General features: G+C 42.1%; 2 protein-coding genes and 1 long non-coding RNA gene across 3 annotated transcripts; 1 reads left to right on the plus strand and 2 right to left on the minus strand.

Annotated features, from left to right (window-relative positions):
* Positions 1 to 5737: 5737 nt before the first annotated feature.
* On the minus strand, positions 5738 to 6080 carry LOC134806923 (cyclin-dependent kinase 2-associated protein 2-like). Its single transcript, XM_063791904.1, has one exon. The coding sequence runs from the start codon at positions 6072 to 6074 to the stop codon at positions 5745 to 5747; it is 330 nt and encodes a 109-aa protein (XP_063647974.1). The 5' UTR covers positions 6075 to 6080; the 3' UTR covers positions 5738 to 5744.
* Positions 6081 to 6096: 16 nt separating this feature from the next.
* On the minus strand, positions 6097 to 10185 carry LOC107973308 (uncharacterized). Its single transcript, XR_010150342.1, has 3 exons — positions 10064 to 10185; positions 6712 to 7089; positions 6097 to 6273 (listed from the first exon to the last, which is right to left on the minus strand). It is a non-coding gene; the product is annotated as an uncharacterized LOC107973308 (long non-coding RNA).
* Positions 10186 to 12866: 2681 nt separating this feature from the next.
* LOC129136742 (uncharacterized) lies at positions 12867 to 13701 on the plus strand. Its single transcript, XM_054665020.2, has one exon. The coding sequence runs from the start codon at positions 12952 to 12954 to the stop codon at positions 13669 to 13671; it is 720 nt and encodes a 239-aa protein (XP_054520995.1). The 5' UTR covers positions 12867 to 12951; the 3' UTR covers positions 13672 to 13701.
* Positions 13702 to 23094: the final 9393 nt, after the last annotated feature.

Below are 23094 nucleotides of genomic sequence, written 5' to 3' on the forward strand. Positions count from 1 at the left end.
TAACACGGCGAAACCCCATCTCTATTAAAAATGCAAAAAATTAGCTGGGCGTGGTGGTGGGTGCCTGTAGTCCCAGCTACTGGGGAGGCTGAGGCAGGAGAATGGCATGAACATGGGAGGCGGAGCTTGTAGTGAGTCGAGATCACGCCACTGCACTCCAGCCTGTACGACAGAAGGAGACTCCGTCTCAAAAAAAAAAAAAGTGCCTTATTTTCCCAGTGCCTGACTCATATTATTTATTAAATATTAGCCATTCTTTTATTATATAACTAGATTGGAACTGGGCAGGTCACCTTACCTTGTGTCTCAATTTCTTCAACTGTAAAATGAAGTAGTTAGACAATGTGAGCATGTGATATCACAACTAGATGTGAAAGTCTATGGTCCTATCACAACAGCAACAACAACAAACTCACTGGATGTTATCATGCTACCATTAGAGTAGGTTTGGAAATGATCCGAAGCCACCAAAGTGAATATGAAAATAAAGAATTCAAAGCACAGTAGGGGAGTAAAGGAGAGAGGGGAAATAAGAAAAGTCACTTTTACAGATAGATTTTTTACATCTACATTTATCATCTGATACTATAATTATATCAAATATGTGATTGATTGCATAGGCAATAAAGTTACTATAAAACAGTCATTTGTGCATTGCAAGAAGAGTGGTTTTTTCCAACTTCCTTTTGTAAACCAATAAGTGAATGAGGCAGATCTCAAGTGATTTAGAGATTTTGCTTTGCAAGGTGGAGGATACACCTGGGAAAAAGAATCACAAGTCACAAGTAGGCGATGTCCTGTGCTTTTTTTTTTTTTTAATTTTTTTTTATTGATCATTCTTGGGTGTTTCTCACAGAGGGGGATTTGGCAGGGTCATAGGACAATAGTGGAGGGAGGGTCAGCAGATAAACAAGTGAACAAAGGTCTCTGGTTTTCCTATGCAGAGGACCCTGCGGCCTTCCGCAGTGTTTGTGTCCCTGGGTACTTGAGATTAGAGAGTGGTGATGACTCTTAACGAGCATGCTGCCTTCAAGCATCTGTTTAACAAAGCACATCTTGCACCACCCTTAATCCATTTAACCCTGAGTGGACACAGCACATGTTTCAGAGAGCACAGGGTTGGGGGTAGGGTCACCGATCAACAGGATCACAAGGCAGAAGAATTTTTCTTAGTACAGAACAAAATGAAAAGTCTCCCGTGTCTACCTCTTTCTACACAGACATGGCAACCATCCAATTTCTCAATCCTTTCCCCGCCTTTCCCCCCTTTCTATTCCACAAAACCGCCATTGTCATCATGGCCCGTTCTCAATGAGGTGTTGGGTACACCTCCCAGACGGGGTGGTGGCTGGGCAGAGGGGCTCCTCACTTCCCAGTAGGGGCGGCCGGGCAGAGGAGCCCCTCACCTCCCGGACCGGGCGGCTGGCCGGGCTGGGGGCTGACCCCCCACCTCCCTCCCGGACGGGGCGGCTGGCCGGGCGGGGGCTGACCCCCCCACCTCCTTCCTGGACGGGGCGGCTGGCTGGGCAGAGGGGCTCCTCACTTCCCAGTAGGGGCGGCCGGGCAGAGGCACCCCTCACCTCCCGGACAGGGTCCTGTGCTTTTTCTAAAGAGGGTTTTGGGAACTTCAGTATTTAAAGGAGAAAGAGGAAGCAGGCAGGAAATTAAAACAGGGGAGGAAAAGAAGGAGAGAGGGAAGGCAAGGAAGCAAATGGCTACATTCTTGTGAGGCTCTGATTAGTGCTCAGTGAATCTGTATGTTACGTGTGGCAAAAACAGGAGGAAGGAGTCAGTTGTGCATTCATCCTCTCAGTAAATCTACATTTTACATAAGTTAAAGTAAGCATATGAAATTACAGCTGTTTGGGAACAAAAGGATGGCAGTTTTTGCATGACTCAGGTTCCAAGCTTAATTTTCCTTTGTCATAGTGAGTTTGGGGTCCTGAGATTTTATTTTCCTTTCACACTTTCTACCAATATAAAGCTTCCTCATAGATGCCTTCTTTTTTCAAACATTAACAACCCTCGTGGTTTTCTCTCATTTTGAGTACAGAAAACATAATACTGTACAATAATTTTATCTGTCTTAAATACAAGACTGCTTATGATTCACTTAAAATAAAAAAATGGCTCCACATTTCTGGCTTTTAGTTGGATTATGATTTCAACCCCCAAAATCAGAGCTTTTTAACCTTGAGTTTGAGTTTCACAGACCCAGTAAAGTGGAAATATAGACTTTTTCTTAGGACAGTGTTATGACACTCAAAAGAATTGTGGCCAAACTTAATTACCTGTTGCAAACATCATTGCAGTTTTTTACTGAACTATCAGAGACTTTCTTGTGCCTATCACAGTGTATATGCTAAATACATATTACAGGGCCAGGCACGGTGGCCCATGCCTATAATCCCAATGCTTCGACAGGCCAAAGCAGGAGCATTGCTTGAGGCCAAGATTTTGACACCTGCCTGGGCAACATAGCACAACCCCATCTCTAAATTTTTTTTTTAATTATCCAAGCATGGTAGCAGGTGCCTGTAGACCAAGCTACTTGGGAGGCTGAGATGGGAGGATCAATTGAGCCCAGGAGTAAGGTTACAGTGAACTATGATCACACCCCTGCACTTCAGCCTGGGTGACAGAGTGAGACCCTGATTCTAAAAATAAAAAATAAATTAAAAATACATAAATACATAAATAAGTATTATGGAATCAACAAATAAATAAATTGAAAAAAGGATTGAGTAAAATTACTCAGCAATGAGGCCTTTGTTGTCTATCCTTATATAAAATAAATCCCCAGGCCCCCACATCCCCATTACTGTTCTTATTTTTCTCCATACCATTCATAGTCATGTTATACTACATATGTATTTGTTGATGGTCTTTCTCTTACTGGTAGAATGTAAGCTCCATGATAGAAGAGACGTTGTTGATGTTTTCCTTTGTATTTTTTTCACTGCTTAGTTCCCAGTGCACACAGTAAGCACACAATAAATATTTACTGTATGGATATTTAAGCAAGTCACTTCCCTCAATTTCTTCAAATTATTTATGTCACTTTGAAGGTAAAATCTCTCTTCTATACATCATTTTTCCTTCAACCTCCACTTTTAATATCTGTCACTGGCAAACGTAATAAGTATACTCATTGTTCAGGTCAATAATGAGAAATTTTAAGCACTTTATTAAATATTTATTGAGTGTTCCTCTATAATGGACACTCTACTATACATTTCTGCCTTATTTGTGGAATGTATTCAATGTAATTATGCCACACAGGTAGACTTCCAGATCCTTGTGTCAAACTTACTTTCCTTGGCTTTGTTGGAAAACACATACTGTTATGAAGCTCACTTTAAGGCAAATATTTCTTGAAAATCCAAAACTGATAGATATATGTATGTAGGTTTCCTTCTTATATGTCTTTTACAAGCAATGAAGTTGTGTATCTCCTTTAGTGTTTAATGTGTTTCATCAGATAATGCCCTAGAAGTTTTATCAAATTTTTCTGTCCACCTTTTGAAGGTGTATGAGAGTGAAAAAATGCAGTCTGCTGCTTCACTAATAAAACTAGGACAAACGCCATTCCAACTGAAATATGTGAAACACTTGGTTTTATTAATTTGAAGCATTTTAAACCTCTAAATTTGGACTCGAGTAAAGACATTTCATAGAAAAACTGAAATTTTTTTTGTTTATTTTTTAATCTTGATAACTTGTAATAGTTTACAGCCACAGTGGCAGCTTTTATATGTGTACATGCATTTAAATACAGTTTCATAAATAGCCATGTGGCAAAATATCTGCCACTAGGCAAAACAAAATATTGGCCACTAAATGAACATCTTTAAGTAATATTGAAAATAGATGTGAGGTAATTTTTTATCTAAAGTGACTGTAGTCTATATTAAGACATACTCACTGTAACAATTCAAGTTTTAAAATCCTTGTTTTATAACTCAAAAATGTGTCTTTTCCAAAAAACACATCTTTACATTTATTGCTATTGTACATTCATTTGGCAGGAAACAGGGATGTTTGATGTCTTGCAATGATAAAACAATCATATTCAATAGAAAATTATCTCACATTCTGCATGACTTTTGAACATTCTATAAGATAATTACATAAGTGAAAAACCAATTTGTAGATATCTGAGTGAGTACAACCATTTAATAAATGTGAATAAAGCATTTCAGAACATTTTAATGTACACTGCATTTTCTGATAGTAAGATTTTAGGTTAAAATAAGATTATACTTTAAAAAGCTTACCATTTTGAAAAAAATCATATCACTGTTGGCAATGCCTTTTTCATATTTGAGATGCTAGTCCAACATATTGCATATCCATTTGTTTTTGTTTGATTTTATTGTTATTACATTCATGGTAATACTAAAATACACACACACACAATTACTTAGGCTTTTTTTCCCAATAAAAAGCCCAAAGAAAAATGCTGACAACGTTCAGTTGAAATTTTGAAATTGGGTTTTATAATTCTGCCCACATAGCAAAAGCTGAAATGGTCTATGAAGATGTAGTTTTTGAAAGAATGAAGCAAGTAGTAAAACCAACAAAACCAAGTGAAAATTATACAAGGAAACACAATAATAAGTTAACAAAAAAAATACACTTTTTCTTCATGTTGACAAGACATGATTTATTCCTTTCTAATATTTTCCCATCTCTTATAAATATATAAGCTTGCTTGTTAATACTTTGTCTAACTCTAATTTTTATTCTGTTACCAATGTCATTAATACTTTATTTTTCTTTATTTCTCTTGTAAAGTGACTTCTGAACTTCCTAGTTTGTTTAAACTATTGCAAGGTCAGAAAACCAAACACTGCATATTCTCACTCATAGGTGGGAATTAAACAATGAGAATACTTGGACACAGGCAAGGGAACATCACACACTGGGGCCTGTCATGGGGTGGGGGGCTGGGGGAGGGAGAGCATTAGGAGAAATACCTAATATAAATGACAGGTTAATGGGTGAAGCAAACCAACACAGCACATGTATACATATGTAACAAACCTGCACGTTGTGCACATGTACCCTAGAACTTAAAGTATAATAAAAATAAATAAATACATAAATAAAATAAAATGAATAAAAAAGAAATACAAACATATTAATCATAAGTAAATGAAACATCTGATAATCTCATTATGTCTGGTAGTAATGTCACCTCTGAGTATTTAAATATTCATCTACATATTTCTTTGCTAAATTTCCTTTTATTTCTCCTTTATATTAAACTTTTTTTTAGAGAGCACAACTCCAAAGCATCTTTTATTAATATAGAAAGGTCATATTTAGCAAAAGACACAAGGCAGGGAAGTGTCAGGCCTGAGGCCTGAGCTGTGCTGAGGGACAAGGAGGATCCGGACAAGTGCTGGGAAGGGCTGAGTGGTGGGGGCCACAGAAAGTTCCAGTGGGCAACACTGTCGGCAGGTCATGGGTGGGACTCACGGGGACCTCGCTGCTAACTCTTGTTGCGTTGGTGGGGTGGGGTGGGGAGGGGGGTCCTTAGTGCTGCCACCTGGAGTGAGAACCGCCCCTTGGTTCCTGGAGGGCACCCATCAAGGGACACAGGACAGGAAGCCCAGGATGGTTAGTGCAACTAGGGATGAAGGCCAGGGAGAAGCAGGTGCTCTGGAGTCCAGACACAGAGGCCTAGGAGCTTCCTGTTAAGTGTGGGCGTTCCACTTTGTCTCTACCAGGCACTCTGACTAGGGATGGATGATACCTCTCTTCAGGCGCTTCACGGCGCTCTTGCTGCCAGCATAGGTGGGCCAGATCCCTTTGCCCATCTCCCCTGTGACCAACAGCAGTTCCGTGTAGGTGCTCTGGGAGCCCTGGGCACCAGGTGGTTTCATGGCCTGCACACAACCGATGGTAGGCGGTCCAAAGTCTTTAAACAGCAGTCTGAAAGGGGCAGTGGCTCCCGGCCCTGAGCCCGACGGCGACAGGACGCTTCCTGTAGGGACCGGAGTGCCTGGCCCAGGGGTGCTGGAGCCGGGGGTGCTGCTGGGGGCAGGGGTGGTAGGTTTGTAGGACATCCCCAACTCCTGGGCACTGGGGAAGCCAGCAGGCTGCTCTTCAGGGGTTGGCTGTGGGACCGCTCAGCAGCGATCTGATTGGCAAGCAGGCTGCACGCCCCCTGGTAAATCTATATTAAACTTTTTAACTGCAATTTGCATTACTCTAAATACAGTTCAAATATTCTCCATGAAAATTTCACATTTGAGTTGAGACATCCTAAAATGTAAAATACACAATGGATTTCAAAGATTTCATATGAAAAAAGAATGCAAACTATGTCTAACAATTTTTATATTGATTACATATTGACCCAATATTTTGGATATATATTGGGTTAAATAAAATATACAATTAAAAAAATCATGCTACATTTTTGTTAAAAAATTTAAATAAACTATATATGAAATTATTTCTTGGGATAGAAAAGCGGACATGATTAAATATGTACTTAAACTTTTTTCAAAAACATATCTTTAAAACACATGTTCAAACACAACAAAAGTATTTTAATTTTGAATAGGTAAAATAAACTTATTCCTGCTAAAATTCAATCATGGCATGATTTCCTTTGTATGCATTTGAGGACTCTGTTTATAACTGAGATACAAACATAAAACTTTTGAAACTCTTCTAAGAATGTCTAACACAAATTACCTGTATAGATATCACGGCACAGACGATGCTGAGGCTGGACTGACTGAAGAAGAACAGGCTGAAGATGCTGTACTCGCACAGCAGCTGGCCCCCAGGTTACCCACCCTTCATGTACATGGCGATGGTCACCTGGCTCACCAGCAAAGTGAACAACAGGTCGGTGGCAGCCAGCCACATAACTGTGTAGAAGGTGGTCTCCTTCTGCTCCTTGCGCGACTTGCACAGCACCACGATGGCCACCAGGTTGCCCACCACCCTGAAAATGGACGGTCCCAGGCTGTCCAGCAGATCGGGCTCCAGGCCAAGGACACATTGGCCTGGGAAGGGGTTAACATGACAGTGGCTGGTGGTACGCAGCCCTGGAGTGCGAAGCTGAGTCTGGAGATGGCAGAAGAGAGACAAAGCCACCATGAGTGAAATGACCATCTGCAGGGCATTAGACCCACGCCCAGGAAACGGGATGCTAACATGACAAGGGAGGAACTCAATCCCACTCTCTGGATTGCAACCACTTACCAACGGCAGCCACCCAAATCTCCAGGCTCTCTCTGCTCCTGCCAGCAGCACACCCTTGCTGATCTTAATATTTATAAACTGAGCCTCCCATTCCTCTTCCTCCCCCCAACCTATCTCACTCCACTGACAAGACCCATCTCCAGGGAAAGGTAGCTCCCTAGTATTATTCCTGACAGATTCTGAGTTAATAAAATGCACATTGAAACCCTGGAAGACAATTTGGAAAGCGCTCTCTTTCCTCCTTGGCTCCCCTGGCAGCGCCCCATCTCCGCGCCCTTTGCCCGATGGCCCACATCCCATGTCATGTGTAGTGGCCCCAGTGATGGGGCCTAAGACAATGAAACCTAAGACTAATTGGTGTACCTGAGGAAGAAGTGAATTCTAAAAGCTAGGAAAACATATTTGGGGGAATAATCAAGGAAACCTTCCATGGCCTAGACATCCAAATAAAAGAAGCACAAATAACACCTGGGAAATTCATCACAAAAAGATCTTAGCCTAGGCACATTGTCATTGGGTCATCCAAAGTTAAGACAAAAGAAAGAATCTTAACAGCTGTGAGACAGGAGCACTAGGTAACCTATAAAGGAAAACCTATTAAACTAACAGCAGATTTTGCAGCAGAAACCTTAAAAGCTAGATGGGATTGGGGCCCTTTCTTCAGCCTCCTCAAACAAAACAATTATCAGCCAAGAATTCTGTATCTAGCAAAACTAAACATCATATATGGAAGAAAGATACAGTCATTTTCAGACAAACAAATGCTGACAGAATTTGCCATTACCAAACCAGCACTGTAAGAACTGCTAAAAGGAGCTCTAAATCATGAAACAAACCCTGGAAACACATCAAAACAGAACTTCATTAAAGCATAAATCACACAAGACCTATAAAACAAAAATACAAGTTAAAAAGCAAAAACAAAAAACAAAAACAAAGTACAGAGGCAACAGAGAGCATAATGGTACCTCACTTTTTAATACTAATGTTGGTTGTAAACGGCTTCAATGCTCCACTTACAAGATACAGAACCACAGAATGGATAATAACTCACCAACTAACTATCTGCTGCCTTCAGGAGACTCACCTAACACATAACGACCTACATAAACTTAAGGAAAGTGGCAGAAAAAGGCATTTCATGCAAATGGACACCAAAAGCGAGCAGCGGTAGCTATTCTCATATGAGACAAAACAAACTTTAAAGCAACAGTAGCTAAAAGAGACAAAGACAGTATATAATGGTAAAGGTCTCATTCAACAGAAAAACATGACAATCCTAAACATACATGAACCTAACACTGGAGCTCCCAAATTTATAAACAATCACTAGTAAACATAAGAAATAAGATAGACAGCAACACAATAATAGTGGGGGACTTCATTACTCCACTGACAGCACTAGACAGGTCATCAAGACAGAAAGTCAACAAAGAAACACTGGATTTAAACTATACTTTGGAACAAATGGACTTAACAGATATATAAGAACATTTCATCCAACAACCACAGAATACACATTCCATTCAACAGCACATGGAATTTTCTCCAAGACAGACCATATGATAGGCCATAAAACGAGTCTCAATAAATTTAAGAAAATTGAAATTGTACCACGCACTCTCTCAGATCACAGTGGAATAAAACTGAAAATCAACTCCAAAAGGAATCTTCAAAACCATGCAAATACATGGAAATTAAATAACCTGCTCCTGAATGAGCACTGGGTGAAAAACAAAATCAAGATGGAAATGGAAAAAATTTCTTTGAACTGGATGACACAACCTATCAAGACCTCTGGGATACAGCAAAGGCAGTGCTAAGAGGAAAGTTTGTAGCCCTAAACACCTATGTCAAAAAGTATGAAAGAGCACAGACAATCTAAGTTCACATCTCAGAGAACTGGAGAAGCAGGAACAAGCCAAACCCAATCCCAGCAAACAAAGGAAATAACCAAGATCAGAGCAGAACTAAATGAAATTGACACAGCAACAACAACAACAACAAATACAAAACATGAATAAAACAAAAAGTTGGTTATTTGAAAAGATAAACAAAATCGATAGACCATTATAAGATTAACCAAGAAAAGAAGAGAGGAAATCCAAATAACCTCACTAAGAAATGAAACAGGGGATATTACAACTGACACCACTGAAATATTAAAGATTATTCAAGGGTACTATGAACACCTTTTGGCACATAAACTAGAAAACCCAGAAGAGTTGCATAAATTCCTGGAAAAATACAACCCTCCTAGCTTAAATCAGGAAGAAGTAGATACCCCAAGCAGACCAATAAAACAAGCAGCAAGATTGAAATGGTAATTTTAAAATTACCAACAAAAAAAGCCGAGGACCAGACAGATTCACAGCAGAATTCTACCAGACATTCAAAGAATATTTTCTTTCATTCAAAGAAGAAATGATACCAATCCTTTCACACTATTCCACAAGACAGAGAAAGAAGAAACACTCCCTTCTTTCTATGAAGCCAGCATCACCCTAATACCAAAACCATGAAAGGACATAACCAAAAAAGAAAACTACAGACCAATATCCATGATGAACACAGATGCCAAAATCCTTAACAAAATACTATCTAACTGAATCCAACAACATATCAAAAAGATATTCCACCATGATCAAGTGGGTTTCATACCAGTGACACAGGAATGGTTTAACATATGCAAGTCAATAAATGTGATACACCAAATAAACAGAATTTTTTAAAAACTCACATGATTTTATCAATAGATGCAGAAAAAGCATTTGACAAAATCTAGCATTGCTTTATGATTAAAGCTCTCAGCAAAATAGGCATACAAGGAACATACCTTAATGTAATAAAAGCCATCTATGACAGACCCACAGCCAACATAATACTGAATGGGGAAAAGGTGAAAGCATTCCCTTTGAGAACTGGAACAAGATGAAGAGCCTACTCTCACCACTCCTCTTCAACATAGTACTGGAAGTCCTAGCCAGAGCAATCAGACAAAAGAAGGAAATAGAGGAAATCCAAATCGGTAAAGAGGAAGTCAAACTGTTACTGGTTGCTGATGATATGATCTTTTGCCTTGAAAGCCCTACGGACTCCTCTAGAAAGCTCCTAGAACTGATAAAAGAATTCAGCAAAGTTTCCAGATACAAGATTAATGGACACAAATCAGTAGCTCTTCTATACATCAACAGCTATCAAGCTGAGAATCACATCAAGAACTCAACCCCTTTTACAATAGCTGCAAAAAACAAACAAACAAAAAACAAACAAAACTTAGGAATATACCTAGCAAAGTAATCAAAAGACCTCTACAATGAAAATTACAAAACACTGCTGAAAGAAATCATAGATGGAGCCAAGCACATTGGCGCATGCCTATATTCCCAGCTACTCGGGAAACTGAGGCAGGAGAATCGCTTGAACCCGGGAGGCAGAAGTTGTAGTGAGCCGAGATAACACCATTGAACTCCCACCTCAGCGACAAGAGCGAAACTACCTCTGAAAAAGAAAAAAAAAAAAAAAAAACAAGAAAGAAAAGAAATCATAGATGACACAAACAAATGGAAACACATCCCCATGCTCATGGATGGGTAGAACTAATATTGTGAAAATTACCATTCTGTTAAAGGCAATCTACGAATTCAATGCAATCCCCATCTGAATACCACCATCATCCCTCACAGAATTACAAAAACAATTCTAAAATTAATATGGAACCAAAAGAGTGCCATGTAGCCAAACCAAGGCTAAGCAAAAAGAACAAACCTGGAGGCATCACACTACTTGATTTCAAACTGTACAATAAGGCCATAGTTACCAGAACAGCATGGTACTGGTTTAAAAATAGGCACATAGACCAATGGAACAGAAGAGAGAACTCAGAAATTAACCCAAATACTTACAGCCATCTGATCTTTGACAAAGCAAACAAAAACATAAAGTGGGGAAAGGACACCCTTTTCAACACATGATGTTGGGATAATTGGCGAGCCACATGTAGGGGAATAAAACTGGATTCTCATCTCTCACCTTATACAAAAATCTACTCAAGATGGATTAAGAACTTAAACCTAATTCCTGAACTGTAAAAATTCTAGAAGATAACACTGGAAAAACCCTTCTAGACATTGGCATAGGCAAGGATTTCATGACCAAGAACCCAAATGCAAATGCAATAAAAACAAAGATAAATAGCTGGGACTTAATTAAACTAAAGAGCTTTTGCATGGCAAAGGGAACAGTCAGCAGAGTAAATAGACAAATCGCAGCGTGGGACCCCTGACCCTGACCCTGACCCCTAACCACTGACCCTGACCCCTAACCCCTGACCCAAACCCTAACCACTATCCCTAACCCTAACCCCTAACCCCAACCCTCACCCTAACCCAACCCTAACCCCTAATCCCTAACCCCTAACATCTCTTAAACCCTAACTCTAAACGTTGACTCCTAACCCCTAACTCTGACCCCAATCCCTATCTCCAACCCCTAACCCTAAACTTAACCCCTAACCCCTAACCCTAACACCAACCTTAACCCTAGGTTCTTTACTAAGTTTGTATTGACTATGTCAATGTTGATTATTATGATGGCTGCCTTTGGACTGCACGGCAGCGAGGGGATTGCGGGTCTTATATTAATATTTTTGTATTGAGGCAGCGCATTAGCATTACAGGTGCTTTTTACATGAGCAATGGGGGTGTCATACTTTGGGTGTCATGTCTGCATTAGGAATGCCGCATTTGTCTTCCGAGGCTGCGGTGTGGATCTCGCACTGCGGCCGCCTCGCCTTGGCTGGGGAGAATCTCGGTGGGCAGGATTCAGAGGGGCTTTTGGTTTCCCGTTTTCCACACTGAACCCTTCTAACTGGTCTCTGACCCTGATTATTCAGGGCTGCAAACAGGAAGGATTTTATTCACCGTTGATGCGGCCCCGAGTTGTCCCAAAGCGAGGCAGTGCCCCCAAGGTCTGTGCTGAGGAGAACGCTGCTCTGCCTTCGCGGTGTCCCCCGGGTGTGTGCTGAGCAGAACGCAGCTCCGCCCTCGCGGTGCCCCCGGCCCGCCCGCCCGGGTCTGTGCTGAGGCGAACACTGCTCCGCCTTCGCTGTATCTCCGAAGTCTGTGCAGAGGAGAACTCAGCTCCGCCCTCGCGATGCTCTCCGGGTCTGTGCTGAGGAGAAGGCAGCTCCGCCCTAGCAAAGGCAGAGCGCCCTTCGCAAAGGCAGAGGAGCAGAGCGCCAGCGCAGGCGCGGAGGCGGCGCAGGGCGCCGGCGCAGGCGCGGAGAGGCGCAGAGCAGGGCAGGTGGCACCAACAGCGGGTCCCTCAGGCCTCAAGCGCATGCATTCCAGTGGCCACCCAGACCATGCTCCGCCGACTGGGCGCCCAAGCTGCAGTCGCCCTCTGTGTGCAGGCAGCAGCTGCCTGGCAACCCCCGAGCTCGCTCGCGCTGCCAGCATCGCAGAACCATGGCCAGGTGTCCCAGTGGCTGCGGCCAAGCCAGGCATTCTGACCGGCGGCGGCGGCTGCACAGGAGCGAGAACTGAGAACCCGCCGCTCAACCCCACACGGGGTGACTGCTGAGGGCCCATACCAATGGCCCCGATCTCCCTCAGGTGGAGGACTCGGCGGGAGGCACAGCCTGGGGGCCCTCGGACTGGGCGGGAGGCACAGCCTGGGGGCCCTCAGGCTGGGCGCGCTGGCGATCCCGAGGCCGACCAGGCCATGCACCTCCAGCCCGCCTGGGCACCCAAGCTGCAGCCGCCTTCTGTGTGCAGGCAGCAACCTCCAGGCAACTCCCGAGTCCGCCCTCACTTCCCACATCTCGGAACGAGGGCCAGATGTCCCTGTGGCTGCGGCCAAGCCAGGCGGTCTGCCCTGCAGCAGCTGCACGGGGGCGGGAACCGGCCCTCAGCCCTATCCCCCGTGGCTGCAGAGGGCCCTTGGCTAGAGGTGTCGAGCTCTGGCATAGGAGGAGCCGAGCGGGGGCAGGGTCTGGCGGGCTCTCAGGCCAGGGGCACTTGCGATCCAGAGGCCGCCCAGGCCATGCTCCACCACCTGGGCGCCCAGCTACAGGCGCCAGGCAACTCCCAAGCTGGCTGGCGCGCCCAGCCTCGCAGACCCGGGCCTGGATATCGCCGTGGCTGCGGCCAAGCCAGGCGGTCTGCCTGGCGGCTGCACCGGGGCAGGAACCGACCCTCAGCCCCATCCCCGGTGGCTGCGGACGGCCCCTGGAGCGGCCCCGACGTCTCTTCGGAGGAGAAGAGGGGCGGGAGTCACGGCCAGGCAGGCCCTCAGGCGGGAAGGGATGCGCGCCTGCGATTCTGGGACTTACCGCACCAGCCCAGGAGAACCCGGAAGCCAGCAGCTCCTGTTTCTCTGTGTGATTCTGTGAGGAACCACCAAATTGTTTTCCACGGCAAGTGCATCATTTTCTATTCCTAGCAGCCAGTTCATGAGGGCTCCAATTTCTCCACCTCCTTAGCAACATTGATTTTCTGTGTCGTTGTTATGAAAGCCTTACTAGTGGATGCAAAATGGTATCTCATTTGGGTTTTGTCTTGCATTTTATTAATGAATAACGGTGTTTAGCATCTTTTCTTATCCGTCTTAGACATTTGTGTATCTTCTTCGGAGAAATATCTATTCAAGTCCTTTGCCTATTTTTTAATTGGGATGTTAGAAATTCTGATGTTGAGTTGTGGGATATTAAGCTTTTATCAGATACACACTTTGATTTTATCAGATACATATTTTCTCACATATTATCGGTTGTCTTTTAACTCCCTTGATAGTATCCTTTGATGCATAAAGGTTTTTTATTTTGATGAAATCTAATTTACGTGTATTTTCTTTTGTTATCTGTGCTTTTCTGTCATATTTCAAAATACACTTAAAACTCAAAGGTCATAAATGTTTACCTTGTGTTTTCTTCTAAGAGTTACATACTTTAGTCCTTACATGTAAGTCTTTTATTAATTTAGAATTAATTTTCATGTGTACTGCAAGGTAAGGGTCTAACTTCTCTCTTGTGCACTGACATCCAGCTGTTGAAGAGACTGTTCTTTCCTCCCTTGACTAGACTTGGACAGCTTGTTGAACAGTCATTGACCATATATGTGAGCACTAATTTGTAGGATCTTAAATCTGTTCTATTGTATTGGTCTAAAAGTCTATTAGTCTTATGCCAGTACCACACTCTCTTGATTACTGTAGATTTGTAGTAGGCTGTGAAACTGAAAAATGTGAGTTTTCTAATATTCTTTTTCAAGAGTGTTTTGTCTGTCAGATCCTTTGAATTTTTGTATGAACTGTAGAATGAGTTTCTTTCTTTCTGCAGAAATGCCTTTGGGATTTTGATGGTATTGCATTGAATCTGTAGATTACTTTAGATGGTATTGTCATCTTAACAATATTGTCTTACAACTCGTGAACACAGAATGTCTTTCCAGTTATTTCCACTCTCTTTCGTTTTTTTCAGCAAAGTTTTGTGTATACCACCATGGTTAGATTTATGCCTGAATAACTTATTCTTTGATGCTATTATAAATGGAATTTTTAAAATGTTTTCATAGTTCTTTACAACTATATAGAAATATAGCTCATTTGCCTATGTTTGTTTTGCATCCTGCCTCTTTTATTAGTTATAATTGGTTTAGTGTTTTGTTTGGAGCTTTATACACATAAGATCATGTGTAGATATAATTTTACTTCTGTTTTTTATTTCTAATTTAGATGCCTTTTATTTCTTCGTCTTGCCTAATTGCTCTGGCTAAAATTGCCAGTGGTACATTGAATACAAGTGGCAAATGCACCATGCTTGTCTTGTTCTAGATGTTAGGAAAACAGCTTTCAGTGTTTCATCATTGATCATGATATTAACTGTTGGGTTTTTGTACATCCTATTGTCATGTTGCTGAAAATCCCTTCTATGCCTAGTTTATTGAGTATTTTTATTATAGAAGGGCGTTGTATTTCATCAATGTTTTCTCTGCATCAATTGAAATAATCACGTGCTTATTCATTTTACTGTTAGAGTATATTACACTGATTGATTTTTTATATGTTGAGCCACCCTTGCATTTTGGGGATAAATCTCACAGGGTGATAGTTTACAATCCTTTGATTATACAGTATTGCTGCTAGTATTTTGCTAGTATTGCTAGTATTTTGCTGAGATTTTTGCTTATATATTCATAAGGGATATTGTTCTGTAGTTCTCTTTTTGTGCTCTCTTTGGCTTTGGTATAAGGATAATGCTGTTATCAAAAAATGAATTAGCAAGTATTCCTTCTTCATATATTATGTCAGAAGAGTTTGAGAAGAAATGGTATTAATTCTTCTTTAAATGTTAGGTTGACTCACCAGTTAATGCAGCTATTTGGTCATAAATGTTTCTTTGTTAATCACTTTCGATTACTAATTCAATCTCCTAGGTTATAGGTCTATTCAGATTTTCTCTTTCTTCTTGAGCCACTTTGGTAGTTTGTGTCTTTCTAGTGATTCGTCCATTTCATCCAGGGCAGCTAATTTGTTGTTAGACAGTTGTTCACAGTATACTCCTGTAATCCTTTTGTATTTCTGTAAAGTTGGTAGTAATGGCTCTGCTTTCATTTATTATTTTAATAATTAGTCTTCCATCTTTTGCTCAGTCAATATAGTGAAAGGCTTGATCTTTCAAATAATCTATGTTTATTCATTCTACTGCTCTCCAAACTTCTATTTTATTGATTTATGCTCTAATTATGCTCTCTATTATTTCTTTCATACTGCTAGCTTTGGATTTAGTCTTCTTTTGTCTTCTTCCACTGCCTTTAGGTATAGAGTGAGGATGTTGATTTGAGATTTTTCTTAAATGTAGTTGTTTATATCCATACATTTTCCTTTGAACTCTACTTTCACTGCATTCAATAAGTTTTGGTAGGTTTTGTTTTTATTTTAATTTATCTCAAGATATTTTATAATTTTGCTTGTGATTTATTTTTTTCACTCACTGGTAGTTGAAGACTGTATTGTTTAATTTCCACATTTTTGTGAATTTTCCAGTTTTGACTTATTTAACTGTTGTTTCTTCCATTGTGGCTGTAAATTATATTTTGTATGATTTCAAACTTTTAAAAATGATTAGAACATATTTTGTGGACGAAGATATGGCCCATCCTAGAGAACTTCCATATACACTTGAAAGGAATGTATATTCTGCTCTTGTTGGATGGACTGTCCTATATATGCGTATTAGCTCTCAGTGGCTTATACCGTTGTTTAACTCTTGTATTTCTCATGAAGCTTCTGTCTGGTTTTTCTATCCATTAATTAAAATGAGGTATTGAAGTGTCCAACTGTGACTATAGAACTGTGGGTTTATCCTTTCAATCCTGTTAATTATTTCAGCTTTACTGAGGTGTAATAGAGAAATAAAAATTGTACATGTGATGCGTTTATATGCACATTCTGAAATGATTACCAAAACGAAGTCAATGAACATGTTAATTACCTCACACCTTTTTGTGTGCATGTGTGGGATAAGAAAACTTAACTCTATCCCCTGTGACTGCAGAGTGGCCATTCCAGCTGCTCCAGGCTCCAGCAGAGGAAGACTGGGGCAGGTGGCACCACCAGGGAGGCCCTCAGACCTGGTGTGCACGCATTCCAGAGGCCACCCAGACCATGCTCCGCTGCCTGGGCGCACAAGCTGCAGTCGCCCTCTGTGTGCAGGCAGCAGCTGCCTGGCAACCCCTGAGCCCGCTTGCGCTCCCAGTCTTGCAGAACCAGGGCCAGGTGTCCCTGTGGCTGTGGCCAAGCCAGGCATTCTGCCCGGCGGTGGCGGCTGCACAGGGGCGAGAACTGAAAACCCGCCGCTCAACCCCACATGGGGTGACTGCCGAGTGCCCATGACAGTGGCCCCGATCTCTCTCAGGTGGAGGAGTGGGTGGGAGGCACGGCCTGGGGGCCCTCAGGCTGGGCGCGCTGGCGATCCCGAGGCCAACCAGGCCATGCACCTCCAGCCCGCCTGGGCTCCCAAGCTGCAGCCACCTTCTGTGTGCAGGCAGCAGCCTCCAGGCAACTCCTGAGCCTGCCCGCACTCCCCCGCATCTCGGAAGCAGGGCCAGATGTCCCTGTGGCTACGGCCAAGCCAGGCGGTCTGCCCTGCAGCAGCTGCATGGGGGCGGGAAGCGGCCCTCAGCCCCATCCCCAGTGGCTCTAGAGGGCCCCTGGCTAGAGGTCTCGAGCTCTGGCAGAGGAGCAGCCGGGCGGGGGCAGGGTCTGGCTTGACCATTTGGAATTACAATACACTTCACTCATCAACCACAGAACATACACTGGAGTATCATCTGCGTGCAGATGAGTATACTGCTCAAAGCGATTTACAGATTCAATGCTTTTCCTATCAAACTACTACTGTCATTTTGCACAAAATAGAAAACATCTATAATTTATATGGAACCTAAAAGGAGTCTGAATAGCCAAGCCAAAGCAATACTAAGGCTAGAGACATAGGCTAGCCAAGCCAAAGCAATACTAAGGCTAGAGACATAGGCTAGAGACATCATATTTCATGACTTCAAACCATATTAGAAGACTATAGTAATCAAAACAACATGGTACTGGTAGAAAAACAGACACATAGACCAATGGAACAGACTAGAGTACTAGAAACTAAGGCCACATGCCTGCAACCATCACATCTTTAACAAAGTTGACAAAAGTAAGGAATGGGGAAAAGACTTTATTTAATAAATAATGCGGGGATAACTGGCTAGTCATATGCAGAAGAATAAAACTAGACCCCCATATTTCACCAAATACAAAAATTAGCTTAAGATGGATTAAAGAGTTAAATGAAAAATCTCAAGCTATAAAACGCCTAGAAAAAAACCTAGGAAATACTTTTCTTGATAACAGCTTTGGCAAATAATTTATGGCTAAGTCCTCAAAAGCAATTGCAACTAAAACAAAAAATGACAAGTTGGATTTAATTAAACTGAAAAACTTTTGCACAACAAGAGAAACTATCAAGGTAGTAAAGAGATAACCCACAGAATGAAAGAAAATATTCACAAACTATGCATCTAACAGAGGTCTATTATGCAGAACCTATAAGGAACTTAAACAAATCAACAAGCAAGCAGCAAGTAACTCCATTAAAAAGTGGGCAACAGGACATGAACGGACACTTTTCAAAAGAAGACATACACACAAGCACCCAACAAACGTATGTAAAAGTGCTCATCATCATTATTTATTAGAGAAATGCAAATCAAAACCTAAATGAAATACCATTTCACACCGGTCAGAATGGCTTTTTTTGAAAAGTCAAAAGAAAAACACATATTGGTGAAGATTTAGAGAATAGAGAACACTTATACACTTTCTGAAGGAATGTAAATTAGTTCAGCCACTGTGGAAAGCAGGTTGGGGATTTCTTAAAGAACTGAGAGTTGATCTACCATTCAATCCAGTAACCCCATTACTGGGTATATATCCGAAAGAAAATAAATACCCTATCAAAAAGACACATGTAGCTATATTTTTATCACAGCAGTATTCACAATCACAAAGACATAGACTTAATCCAGACATCCATCAGTGGTGGATTGGATAAAGACTTATGGAATACTATACAGCCAGAAAAAAACTCAAAATTATGCCATTTGAAGCAACATGAATGCATTGTTTCCAGAAAACTAATGCAAAAGCAAAAAACAAAATACCACATGTTCTCTTTCATAGGTGGGAGCTAAATGCTGGGTACACATGGTCATAATACAGAGGAGTAGGAGGGGCCGGGACTGGTGGCTCACGCCTATAATCCCAACACTTTGAGAGGCCAAGGTGAGCGGATCACCCGAGGTCAGGAGTTTGAGACCAGCCTGGCCAACGTGGTGAAACCCCGCCTCTAATGAAAACACAAAAATTAACTGGGCATGGTGGCTGGCGCCTGTAATCCCAGCTACTCAGGGGTCTGAGGCAGAGAGTCGCTTGAACCCGGGGGGCGGAGGTTGTAGTGAGCCAAGATCGCGCCACATCACTCCAGCCTGGGCGACGGAGCAAAACTCTGTCTCAAAAACAAACAAACAAACAAAAAACAAAGAGGGAGGGGGGAGGGAATACAGATTGATTAAAACTACCGATTGGTTAGTGTCCTCTCTACCTTGCTAATGAATTCATTCATTTAATTCATAATTCATTCATTCAATTCATAATTCAGTTCCCCCTGAGAAAAAAAATATTCACTTGTCATTAAAATCTCTCTATATCTTACTGATTTCAGATAGAAGTTAAATTTCACCTTAATAATAGACACAAAAGAACTAGTTAAACTGACAAAAACTAATAAACGTTTGCTCAAATTTACTGAGAGAGTCATGGGTACTTCATATAATAGTGACATTCTACCAGTTTTAAGCAAAATAAATAAGGAAACAATCTTAACTCCATCGCCTACCGGAAGGGACGTGCCCCCGCTCCCAGGTGAGTGGGATCCTGCTCTCCGGGCGGGTTGCGCCGCGGTCTCTGGTCTCTGGCACCTCTTGTTGGCAGCGTCGCCATTGCAGGCACAGGGCAGGCATTGGGGGGCGGGCAGCGGGCCAGGCCCAGGCGACTCCTTTGCCAGGGGCTGGGCAGGTGTGGAGAGGGGCGGAGCGGTGCTGCCCTGGGCGATGGAGCCTCCCGCTCTGGACGGTTCGCCGCCCCTGCCCCAGGAAGGCGCTGCAGGATCTGGGTGGGGAAGGGGAGGGACGAGGGAACACAGGCCAGGCCAGGTGGCCCCTTAGACCTGAGTGATGCAAGAGGGGCTGTGGGAGACCAGAGAGGACCCGAAGCAGAAACCGGGAACTGATACCTCTGGCTGAATATTTGTCCTCTTGCTGAAGTTTGAAAGTCAGTTATTTCATTAAAGTTTAATTTTATTATAAAAATAACAACTATTAAAAATTCCCTGTAGTCACTGGAATGATAAATTTTGGTGCAGTTTCAGCATAACACTCTAATAATTCAAATTGCGGCCATGTTTCAAAATATATGCCATATATTTTTATGGCATCCACCCCTGTGTCCCTGTGTCCCGCATCCGCCTCTGTGTCCCTGCTGGCTCAGGAAACGAGCTTCTTCCTCCTTCCGCAGACTCGAATCAGGCCGTCCTCCCTCCTGCGCCTGAGGCTGTCATGGGGACAGCCTGCCCTCGAATAGCCGGAGAACGCCCGGCCTGTGCCCTGTGCTCGGCCTGGTGTCCTGGCTCGTGCCCCTCAGAGCCCCGCACAAAGCAGTGTGACAAGTGTGGAAGGACCCAGCACCAGGCAGCGGTGAGCGGATGGATGCTCCAGGGATGTGGGGCTACTGGCAGTCAAGAACCCATTGCCAAATTCCATGGCATAATTTTGGATATTTTTCCCTTCTATTTTTGTGTAAGACTTTCAGATTTACACATTTTGAGTTTTTAAAAAAATATAGTATAAACTACAATTCTGACTTCTATATTTTACATGTTGATAGCAAATCTTCATACCGTTTTTGTGTTAAAGGGGGCTATTATTCCCTCTCCATAGTTTGGCCTTTGCACCCTTGTTGAAGATCATTTTGACCATATATACAAGGTTTTGTGGAGAGAGGGGTCTCTATTATTTTCTATGTCTACACGTCTTGATTTAATACATTTCTTTTCAGATTTTCTCCTTTTTACTTTTTGAGACAGGTTCTCTGTCATCCAGGCTGGGGTGCACTGGTGCGACCATGGCTCACTGCAGCCTTGCTCTCCCAGGCTTAAAAAATCCTCTCACTTCAGCCTCTGGAATAGCTGAGACTACAGGTTCATGTCACATTGCCAGGTTAATTTTAATTTTAATTTTTTTTTAGCGATGGGTGTTCTCACTAGGATATCCAGTGTGGTTTGAACTCCTGGGTTCAAGCAATCCTCCTACCTCAGCCTCACAAAATGCTGTGGTTACACGTGTAAGCCATAGAACCTGGCCTCAAAATACCACATTTGAAAAGAGTTCAACAGCACTGCAATTAGTTTTTGATTTAAAAATTGTGAGGGCTCCACAATTGACATTATTTTACAAGTTTAATTGGCTATTTTCAATCTTGAGATTTCATATGTTTTAGAATTTTGTATTTCGGCAAGTAAATATTGTTATGATTTATATAGCTATTGCATTTAATCTGTTGTTGATTTCATTAGTATAGACTTAAGAATATTGTTTTCTAATTTATGAATATGGGATATCTTTTCAATTGTCTAATCTACAAATATAGAATATCTTCCCCATTGTTTGTGACTTTTCTTCAGCAACATCTTGTAACTTCTAGTATACTAGTCTTACATCTCTTTGCTTGTTTATTCCAAAGTATATTCTTCTTAATGCTATTTTCAATGGAATTTTAAAAACTTGGATTGTACCGTGTAATGAAGAGAAATACACTTAATTTTGTATTCTGCAATTTTGCTAAATGCAACTATTAGTTCTAACAGGTATTGTTTTCAGCATATAGGATTTTTTTTTGTATATAACATCATATCATAAGTAACAGGTAATTTTACTTCTTCCTTTAGAATGTGGATCTTTTCTTTTTTTCATTGCCTAGTTGTTTTGCCAGGACTTTCACTGCTATTTTTGAATAGATGTGGCAACAGTGAATATCTTGCCTTATTATTAACCTTAGAGGATAAACTTTCCACACTTCAGAATTCAGTATAATATTAGTGATGATTGTTTTTGTTTTTTTGTTTTTGTTGTTGTTTTTGTTTTTCTGAGATAGGATCTTGCTCTGTCAACCAGGCTGGAGTGCAGTGGCATGATCTGGGCTCACTGCAACCTCCACCTCCCAAGTTCAAGCTATTCTCATGCCTCAGCCTCCCTGGTAGCTGGGACTACAGGCACATACCACAAAGTCAAGCTAATGTTAATATTTTTTGTAGAGACTGGGATTCACCATGTTGGTCAGGCTGGTCTGGAACTCCTGACCTAAAATCATCCACCCACCTCAGCCACCCAAACTGCTGGGACTATAGGCATGAGCTGTTGAACCCAGTTGGTGATGAGTTATTTACATATATTTTGCTATGTTAGTTTCCTTTTATTTCTAGTTTATTGAGTTTTTTTATCTTGAAAAGATGATTAATACTGTCAGTTGGCTTTTCTGCATTATTTGAGGTGATTGTGTGGTTTACATCTTTTACTCTGTTAATGTGATATATTAAACTGATTGATTTAAACTCTCATTCCAATATAGCCAAATAGGAAGAGCTCTGGTCTGCAGCTCCCAGTGTGATCAATGCAAGATGGGTGATTTCTGCATTTCCAACTGAGCTACCTGATTCATCTCATTGGGACTGATTGGACAGTGAGTTCATCCCATGGAGGGTGAGCTGAAGCAGGGCAGGGCATCAACTCACCCAGGAAGTGCAAGGGGTTGGGGGATTTTCCTTTCCTAGCCAAGGGAAGGCATGACAGACTGTACCTGGAAAAACAGGACACTCTTGCCCAAATGCTGCACTTTTTGCACAGTCTTAGCAACTGGCAGACCAGGAGATTCTCTCCTGTGCCTGATTCATTGGGTCCCACACCCATAGGGCCTTGCTTACTGCCAGTGCAAGTTAATCTGAGATTAACCTTCCTGCTGCAGCTGAGCAGGTGGAGGTGAATCCACAATTTTTGAGGTTTCAGTAGGTAAACAAAGTGGCCAGGAAGCTTGAACAGGGTAGAGCCACTCACAGCTCAGCAAGGCCTACTGCCTTTATAAACTCCACCTCTGCGGACAGGGCATAGCTGAATAAAAGGCAGCAGAAACTTCTGCAGACTTAAACCTCCCATCTGACAGCTCTGAAGAGAGCAGTGGTTCTCCTGGCATGGTGTTTGTGCTCTGAGA

Source organism: Pan troglodytes, chromosome 14 (genome assembly GCF_028858775.2).
Source record: "Pan troglodytes isolate AG18354 chromosome 14, NHGRI_mPanTro3-v2.0_pri, whole genome shotgun sequence".
NCBI lineage: Eukaryota > Metazoa > Chordata > Mammalia > Primates > Hominidae > Pan > Pan troglodytes.

What these genes read in the sequence shown, in the direction of transcription:
- LOC129136742 (XM_054665020.2), top strand. Translation starts at nt 12,952, where the DNA reads ATGCACCTCCAGCCCGCCTGGGCACCCAAGCTGCAGCCGCCTTCTGTG.
- LOC134806923 (XM_063791904.1), bottom strand. Translation starts at nt 6,074, where the DNA reads ATGTCCTACAAACCTACCACCCCTGCCCCCAGCAGCACCCCCGGCTCC.